This window comes from Myxocyprinus asiaticus, chromosome 40, assembly GCF_019703515.2.
Source record: "Myxocyprinus asiaticus isolate MX2 ecotype Aquarium Trade chromosome 40, UBuf_Myxa_2, whole genome shotgun sequence".
Classification (NCBI taxonomy): Eukaryota; Metazoa; Chordata; class Actinopteri; order Cypriniformes; family Catostomidae; genus Myxocyprinus; species Myxocyprinus asiaticus.
Window position 1 is genome coordinate 8,837,720 of NC_059383.1, and position 9,975 is coordinate 8,847,694.

The following is a 9,975-nucleotide window of genomic DNA, read 5'->3' on the forward strand; positions in this document are numbered from 1 at the left end:
GCCTTGTAGAAGGAGCTCTGGTCTGAATGATCTTGTTAACCACTGTGGGTGGTAGACCAGTTAGGTTTTCCGCGTCCCATCCAGGGACCAGACATGGAGATTCCAGAGGTCTGGGCATGGGTGCCAGAGGGTGCCCCGTCCCTGAGAAAGAAGTTCCTTCCTCAGAGGAATTTGCCAGGGAGGTGCTGTCGCGAGGGGCGTGAGGTCCGAGAACCAGGTCTGGGTGGGCCAATACGGAGCCACGAGAATGACCTGCTCCTCGTCCTCCCTGACCTTGCACAGAACCTGTGCAAGTAGGCTCACTGGGGGAACGCGTATTTGGACCACCTGGGGGTGGAGTCTCCAGTCTCCCCTGAGCATCACCTGGCCATATGCCCCAGGAGACTCTGAAAGTACTTCAGTGGGACCGACATTTCCCACCTGGATAAGTTCAGGCAGTTCAGCACCGACTGCGCGCGCTCGCATGTGAGGTGCACTATCATTGACACGAGTATAACTCCATGACGAGTATAACTCCATGCCGAGAAAAGAGATGCTCTGAACCGGGGAGAGCTTTTCCCAGTTGATCCGAAGCCCTAAACAGCTGAGGAGCGTGAGCACCAGGTCCCTGTGTGCACACAGTAACTCTCGAGAGTGCACTATAATCAGCCAGTCGTCGAGGTAATTGAGTATGCGAACGCCCACTCCCCTTAATGGGGCAAGGGCTGCCTCTGTGACCTTCGTGAAGACACGAGGGGATAGGGACAAGCCGAAGGGGAGGACCTTGTACTGATATGCCCGACCATCGAATGCGAACCGTAGGAAGGGTCTGTGTCGAGGTAAAATCGAGATGTGAAAGTACGCGTCCTTCAGGTCTACCGCCGCGAACCAATCTTGATGACGGATGCACTTCAAAATGTGCTTTTGTGTCAGCATCTTGAACGGGAGTCTGTGCCCTGTGAAGAAAAAATCAGAATGAATCCGCATTCCAGCCTCCCTTTTATACCCGTATGATGGGGGAGTAGCATGCAAATTCTACTCACCAATTCTCATTGGCCTTTTATCAAAGATCTGAAGGTGTCTCGGGCTCTCAAGATCGACCCCTAGTGTTACTACATCGACACAACGTCGAGTGAGTGACAGAAGGGGAAGTTGGGTTTCCATACATAGGAAAGTGAAGTATTGTGCAAATATAAAATACTGTGAGAAATATAACCAACAACTAACTTGTTCTCAGTTCGAAATGTCCTAATTATTCTAACTACAGTATAACAATTTAGATGAGGCAGCACTCTCTGTCCAGCTTTCCTAAAGCTCATACCATGGTTGATGACACTATCTTTCACAGTAGCTCTTACTGTATCTCATTTGATATATTTCTGCATCTTTGTCTTCCTCTACCTCCTCATGCTCTTTGTTGTTCCATGTTTTTGATGTTTCAATGAGCTTTTGTTTTTGCAAAGTTTGACTTTTATATATTTGAGACAGTAAAGTATTCCGTTTTGGTTGATTGTGTTTGCATTATTTCATCTGACTCCCTTGGTTATAAATTTGAAGTAGGTGTATTCACAATTAAAATTGTGCTGGACTGCTGAGAGTTGTGTGAAGAGTATTGCAAATAACATGCATGAGAACTGCAAAATTGTATGGAAGCAGGAAAAAAGTGTTAATGGTTTTGCAGTAAAGGTACATGTTTCTGGCACATAAGCAAGAGAAATTGATGAATTGGTGAATTGTTTCAGTCACAGTGTCCACAGTATCCAATTGAAAAAAAAAACCTGTAATACCATTACATACTATTCTCTTCTTACAGTAATGAAATAAACTTGCTTTGTAGAAAAGTAAGACATTTTATTCCTGTTTTCTTTTTTTCTCATTTTTATCAGAATACTCTGAGCAATAAAGGTGAGCTAGATATGTTCACATTCTGATGTGAATGGCTTGTGTGTGTGAACATCAAGATCACTAATAAACTTTGTGTTGTTATTGTAATTGTGTGTGTCTGGTTCTTGTAAACATGCCTTTGTTTCCTGAGAGACTGATAAAAAAACAACATGTGTGCAACGGACTTCGTATCTAATTATCCAATCAGATTATCACTTACTAGACTCAGAAAGTAATTACTAGGTTTATGTGCAATTTCGATTGGACGGTTGGTGTGGGGACTGTGGGCGGTCCATGGATGTGCCATCTGAAGCTGAGACTAGGCCTGGATACATTCAGGGATGTGTGAGTCATGCAGGTTTGCAAAGATTTTATGTGTTTGTATTTATTTAAGCTGCAGCCCCAGGTCATCCAGTGCCTAAATACAAAAGCAAGGTCTTCTTTAGATGTCACGTGAAGCAGGCGTCTCTCCTAATGGTTGGGCCTGTGCAGAAGACCGGATTTAGAGAGGGGTGGAGTGCACAGGTACACCAGCCCTCCACTGTAACATGCTTTATGACACAAGATTCCTGTGTGTTCTCCTTCAAAATGCTCTCCATTCACATATCTTCCCTTTAGAATTCCAGATTTAGGCCATTTTCAGTTATAGAGAACTTTTTGTTAGGTATTCATATGTAAAATATAAGTCTGATTATTACTGTGAAATACTGGCAGTAGTAAACTGCCTGTTGCATATCTGATTGTTTTACTAAACCTGGTTTACACCTTGGTGATACACTTGAAATATTTCACAGCTCTCTGGAATACTTGATTCCAACTGGTCAGTTGCAGCATTCCGTGGTCAAATATTTTTGTTTAATTAACTGTTGTCCCAGGCAACTGATTTCTAACATAGCTGAACTAGTTTCATGTCTCTTCTCATTTAATAAAATAATTTTTAACTCAGATCCATATTTCAGGTCCATTTAATTGGTTAGTAGCTGTGTAATAAGCTGATCATCCTGAGGCTTTATTTTGCAATAATGACAAGCTGAATGTACACTATCTTACTTAAATCACTGGACTGAGCTATGAAAAACAATGCTATCACATTTTCTGTTAAAAAATTTAAGAAATGAAAGTGAAGATGTTCCATGTTCAATACAAGTTAAGCTCAATCGAAAGCATTTGTGGCATAATGTCCATGACCACAGAAAATCATTCCCTCATTTATATATATACAATATATATACAAATAAATATACATATACTGTACATACATACTGTACATTTATATATACAGTGTGTGTATATATATATATATATATATATATATATATATATATATATATATGTATATATATAGACTACCGGTCAAAAGTTTTGAAACACTTACTCATTCTTTATTATAAATTTTTTTCTCACATTTTAGAATAATAGTAAAGCCATCAAAACTATGGAATAACATAAATGGAACTATGGGAATTATGTTGTGACTAAACAAAATCCAAAATAAATCTATAAAATTATATTTTAGCATCTTCTAAGTACTCACCCTTTGCCTAGAATTTGCAGACATGTACTCTTGACATTTTCTCAACCAAATTCTTGAGGTATCACCCTGGGATGCTTTTTAAACAGAATTGAAGGAGTTCCCATCTATGTTGGGCACTTATTGGCTGCTTTTCTTTATTATTTGGTCCAAGTCATTAATTTAAAAAAAAAAAAAATTTTAGTTTTATATAAATACATTTATATGGTGGCACAATTATATTTTTGTCTACAAAACTAATTTCAAACATTTAAGCATACTCCTTCAGATCAAAAGATTTTTAAGATCATGAGAAACATTTCAGACAAGTGTTTCAAAACTTTTGACCAGTAGTGTGTGTGTGTGTATATATATATATATATATATAGCAAAAAAAATTTGTATAATGTTTACATCTTGTGGCTATACTTATGAAACAGTGTGTATTTTAATGTTTATAAACTGGCCCCATTCACTTCCATTATGTAAGTGACAATGTTTTTTTTTTATTTTTTTTTTTATAAAATATAGAATGAGGAACGAGTCAAAATAATTTTTTGTGATAATCAACATTGACAAATTTGTACTGAACCTTCCTTTATATTGTTGTAAAATGCTGCAAAGTGATGTGTTATAATGTTTTCCAACAGCATGTGGTGTATGAATGTAATGACACTGAAGACACAAGCAGTTTTATATTTAACAATATATATTTTCCGATTTCAATGTACATTCCGTGTTGACATAAGCTTTTATTCACAAACAAAAGTAGGCATCTAAATAAATACTATATAAAATAGAACTTCAAAATAAATATATATCTATAAAGGGACATTTTCATGTGTGAGAGATTTTTTTCTTCTTTTTTCTTTTTTAAACAAAACAAAAGCACATTGCTCTTTTCTTTAATCCTCAACATTAACAATGAAGCCAAAGTAACGCAGAAGATTACAAGCCCAGTTTGGAAGGCAGCTTGAAGTGGGTTAAATCTAATGGGTTGCTATAGTGGCCAAGAATATGTACCACAAACAGATGAAGTCAGAGCGTCCTGATGAAAACATCTCAGCATTGAGTAGCAAGAAGGAAGATCGTTCAGTTATGCAAACAACCATTAAGTTTGTATTTTACAGCTTTTTTGTGTATTTTTTCTCTAGTTGAAAAGATCGTGAAAAATTAACACTGTAAGAGAAGGAGGGGCAAAAAGCAACACCAAATAAGATGGAATGGAATGTCACTTGAGAGAGATCCCTGTTCCTCCCAGACAAGTTTTCGCACAGCAGCTGTATATGTCAATCAAGCACTGAAGATGGTGCACCATTTTAGGAGGAAATTCCAAAAAAAAAAAAAAAAAAAACCTTGGCCACCTTTAGGTGGTTAGCGTGATGAAATGGCGTTCCTTCAGTGAATTCAATTAAATCTACAGTTTCAGGGGCACAGAGGATCAGGGAATCAGCCTTGCCTCTCTCGTGCTAATGAGGCATGGCTAGCATTAACGGAGGTATTTTTATTGCCTGGCACACTTTTCTAAATCAAGTGCTTGTAATTGAAATACTTAAACACCCTACATACTACGCCACAGTCACGTAATCCAAACTCCCACCCGCACCCGGCCCTCCCAAAAATATAATAATTCATTTATATACTTTTGTACTGAATCGTAATTAAATTGTACCATGCAATTCCTCAGGACATTTGAAACATATTTTAAGATCGCTAGTTTTCTCTATTAACTATTAACAAGAATGTGTAACCTGCATAGGTCAAAAACTCTATCTAGATATCTATGTTACATTTGCAACTCTTCCCTATGCAGCTATGTAAGCCTTTCCATCCACAACTACTCTGGCACCTATCCATGGTTTAGATTGCAAAGACGTAAACCCTAGCCTTATACATTCAAGACTAAGAACAGTAGTGTATTTTGCTTATTCTGATTTGTGCAACGAGTACAAACATTGGAGTATGTGGGACTACATGAGCGAGGTGCTAGTTCGGTATAAATACGTGAACCGTTGGTTTGTATTGAGCAGGCAGACAATATTCCCTCATGCTCCCACGACGAGGAATCCTTGAAAGCAGAGTACCGTACCTTTAAGAGCTTATTGTCGCACTGGAGTACAACAATGCATGCCCACTTGCACACAAAAAATTATAAAAATGGTCAACTAAAACTATGGTGCACTCCTTTGGCAAAATCTCAATAATCTATACACATAACAAAAATATATGTGGAGAAAGCAGTTCGATACTAGGGCACGTTATGTTTGGTGGTGGTCTGGTGCGTCGTAAACTAGAGGAATTTGTCCAACTACAGTGAAACACTTTGTACACGCTACTGTACATAATACTGTGCTTTTGCCTCATTTATAATAGAGATACAGTTGGTTTTGTTTATCAGCGGCAGAACAATATAAGATAACTTTATAGCTTTTCCTTTTCCCATAATCACTGACCCAATTCTCCTCGTAGCTCGGTGTCTGAAATGCTGCATTGTGATTTCTTTAAATAATGCCTCCACCTAATTCCAAGCTGAATTCACATTCAGCATGTAATTCCCATGAACTGATGATCCCTGAGGTCATTTTCTACATCAAATTGAACTGCTAACATTTGGAAGAATTATTGTGGAAGTTCATGTACTGTATGTCATCAAAAGGGAATTATGAAAGCTATTCCACCTATTTGCCATCTAAGAGTCAAACAATCTGTCCCCATTGAAGATAGAAATCATCCTGTCAAGAAGTAACGGTTATAGGTGGTCTTGATTCATGTCTTTCGCAATGGTACACATTGCATTTAGGGACATCAATGGAATCCTTCAATGCAACAAAATGACCTCCTTTGATGCATTCTAAACAAGAGAGGAAATAAAGCTCTAGAACAAGCTTGTAAATGTACTGTGCACTGAGGTGAAGTTTGGTTATTTTGATTGTGACGTGTTATCAGCTTGGAATTCACTGCAACCTTTCCTCTGTGCCAGATCTGGAGGGGAATTGTCAAAGTATAGAGTGTTCTTGTATGGGTGATATGTACTTTGACTTTTTAAAGCCACCCAAAGAGAAAATGAACATCGGAAAAGAGATTGGACTCTTTCAAACAGACATTTTGCTAAAATGCAGCATTTTGTGGTAGCAAGTTGGGGCTGAAATAGCAGAACACCTTGATTCCACAGCCATCTTGAGAAACCCCAAGGAGAAGGAACTACAGGCCTCTCTTTTGTAGTACTTGACAAACAAGTAAAGTAATGGTTTGTGCCCATTGTTTGAACGTTGCTACTGATTTACGGTAGAATACCTTAAGCACGAGGGTTATGCGTGAACCTTAAGTACCATGATTTCGGGAAGTACGCCACTACCGTAGATGGTCCTGCAAACTTTGCTCACGAGTCTCTGTTGTACACTCCATTTCTAGCCATCAGGATGCATGTTTTTCCACTGGACAGGCCTTGACCTCTGCCGCCTTGCAGGTTTGGGTGCTTTTGCAGCGGCAGCCTGGGCGGCTGAGTCCATCATAGCACTTCTGCGAAAGCTTGGCGCAACCAGTGGCAGGCAAGTAGCACATCAGGCAAGGCAGGACCAATGAAACAGCTGCCATGAAGGACCATCGGGCACAACAGTTCGAGTTTGAGCAAGAGCATGGCTTGTCAGCGCAGGAGCCTTCCTCGTCCTCATCCTCAGTGCAGTGGTAGAAGACACCCTTGACTAGACACATGCAGGTGACTGAGTCCACTAGATTCTGCGCTGAACACAGGCACTTTTGGTTGCAGACCCAACATGACGGCAAGGTCCGTGGCAACGTGCACTCTGTGCATCGGCATTTGCCACACTTTTCACACAAAGGCATGTGCTTCTTCTCTACTGGCAAAGCTGCCACTGCTTTCATGTTCTGGGTCTTGGAGCTTACCACCTTGGGTTGCTCTGCAGCAAGGGTCCTGCCGTGGCCACCGCCAGTGGTATATGGATCCACAACAGGAGGTGGAGCAGCGTGGTCCAGCAGCCGTTGGTCGGATGAGGTGCTGCTGCTACTGCTGATAGAGCTGGGCCGACCGCTGAATGAAATCCAAGGGTGTGTGGTGGCATCTGGGATCTCACAGCGGGACAGATTAGGATGGGGTGGGGCTCCCAGCAGGACTTCTTGCCCCCTTGTGGCTGCCTTGTGGCTCGGTGGCTGTTGTGAGATCACCGCAGGAGTGTCGATGTAGTCATTCTCGAGATGTAAAGATTTCATTTGGTCAATGGGGTAGATAGTTAATGGGTGCTGGAGCCGTCCGTAGGGTATGCGGCTGTCCAGCAATGGTTGCACCATGATGGAGGAGGAGACTCCAGGAATGTGGTGAGGAACCCTTGACTCCATCTGTAGGTTGTGTTCCTCAAACACCAGAGCTCAGGACAGCATTTAGCACTCCTGCAGAGATAACAGCATGACTTAGTAATGAAAAATCCCTTTACAGGAGGATAGTCTCCTTTTTTTGATCAAAGCCGACCAAGTATAATTCTGTTCTTGACAAATTTGCTATTATTCTACAATTTAAAGACAAAGGTTGTGTGGAAGTGACCACTGTCTGAAAACTCAAGGTACATTTAAAATAAATAGAGACCTTTGTGTAACAGAGCAAAGATTTTAAAAAACAAACATAATTCATGACCGTGTAATTAGGGCTATATATTTGTTATTAGAAGACAAGGTTACAAAATGATTGTTAATCCTTCAATCCAATAATCAAAGTCATTATTCTTATATTATTAGTAGTTTAACTGCAAGCCTACAAGATACGCCTTGTTAAGGGAGGGCATTTTGAATAATAGTGAAATGTGAGATGACAAAGATTAATCTACACTTGAGTTTTCTCGTAAGTAAAATCAAATTAATATGACGATTGGTCGGACGTTATCAATCACGAGTTTGAGGGTAAAATTCTCACATGGACACGGTTAAATCAGAAAGTCAAATATATTTCAGTTAGACGGTGCTGTAAAAGGTTTTAACAAGCCTATGTGCTATTTGTTAGAGAGCGCTTAAGAAATTATATTTGACGAGAAAAGAAAATCAACCTGTTGAAGGATTTTTGCGTACGCTTATACACTATTGAGGTGGCATTGACTCGAGATGTTGCGTATTGGGCTTCTGCGCTTCTCTTGTTACGCAGTGAGCCTATACATTCTCTGAAGCGTTGTCATCTAAAACGGCTTATTATATGCTGGCGTGCTTGAATTATTACGATTTCATATTCAAAGCGGTCTTGTTCTTAAACGGCGTACTTGACTCGTAACCGTTAGCTACATTTCTTCCATACCAGAATATAAAAACGTCTAGAACTTCGATACAGCGATGTCGTCGGGCTGTAAATCATCTCCGTTCGGTGTTTTATCCACGAAAAGGATATATTTGGCTGAAGATGATAAGTCAAGACCAACTGACCGAATGACGGGCGAATGCGCGAGCTGCAGCGGAGCGTCACGCGATGATATTCGATAGAACGCGAATGAACGCGTTGCTCGCGCGAGCAAATGCCACCGAATATACGCAACACAACCAGCTCTCGTTTACCTGATCAAATGAAACGACGTGTGTGTAGTTAACCTCACATTTTCACCTGCCCTTCTTGTACATTTCATTGTTAAATTGCCGACGACCCTGCCGTGGCTAGTTTCCGTAGTTAAATATTTACACAAGGGACATCGTGTTGCAAAAGAACGGCTGTGTATCGGCGCTTTCTGATAAGCCAGCAAAATGGAAACGAGTCGGTCGCGATTTGGAAACAGAAAATAAGCAGTGTTATAGCATTGTATTTGACAATTGTGTTGCATTCCAAATGAGGTTTTAGAATAATCGTTGAGCATAAATACCTATATATCTGAAAATAACCGGGGAAAACTCACTTGCTTTAGAAAACTGATCATTTCCTTCTCCGATGAACACGGTATAGCGTTATATTCCAATATCAGATAGATAGATCCAAATGAAGCCACGGAGGGGAAAACAAAAATCCGGACGACTCTCCGTTTGATGTGCACTGCAGTAAGGACACAGTCTTCTCCATACGATGCTGCAACTACATGAGGGAAATGGCTTTTTATGAATGGGAGGGTAAGAAGCGTACTGCGCAGATGCTTTTGACAGATTTTTTTGTGAATGGGAGGGCATTACGACTCAGGGCGCAAATGCGGGGGTTACACTTTTATGAATGAGAGCGCTCCGGACTTCACTGCGCATGCGCGCTTTCAAGATTTCATGAATGGAAGAATGGGGGCTTTTCGTCACAAGGGCAATGTCAAAGCGGATTACATGAAAAAGGCGGCTACTAGTTCAGGTTATCTATACATTACCTTATTCGTGTCCTGTTAAGGTCCTGACCTGCTATATGCGAGCAACTCGTACAATAACCTCTTGAAACGATTTTTAAAGTAACTGGGCGATTTCAGCACAGTGCTGTGTTGTTATTAATAAGGTGTCAAAGACTAAAAATGGTGAGGACAGAGAGTGAGTTCTGCGAATATTGTTTGATATGACGAATTAAGCGTGTGAAACTGTCGAAGCAAAATGCATGTTAGTGAAGTTAGATCACGTTTAGTCCATAACATTAGTGAAACAGACCCTTGTGG

At 40.3% G+C, this 9,975-nt stretch overlaps 1 protein-coding gene across 1 annotated transcript; it reads right to left on the reverse strand.

Annotated features, from left to right (window-relative positions):
• Positions 1-4,064: 4,064 nt before the first annotated feature.
• spry4 (sprouty homolog 4 (Drosophila)) lies at positions 4,065-9,428 on the reverse strand. Its single transcript, XM_051680197.1, has 2 exons — positions 9,253-9,428; positions 4,065-7,777 (listed from the first exon to the last, which is right to left on the reverse strand). The coding sequence occupies exon 2, from the start codon at positions 7,724-7,726 to the stop codon at positions 6,788-6,790; it is 939 nt and encodes a 312-aa protein (XP_051536157.1). The 5' UTR covers positions 7,727-7,777; positions 9,253-9,428; the 3' UTR covers positions 4,065-6,787.
• Between the last annotated feature and the right edge of the window lie 547 nt (positions 9,429-9,975).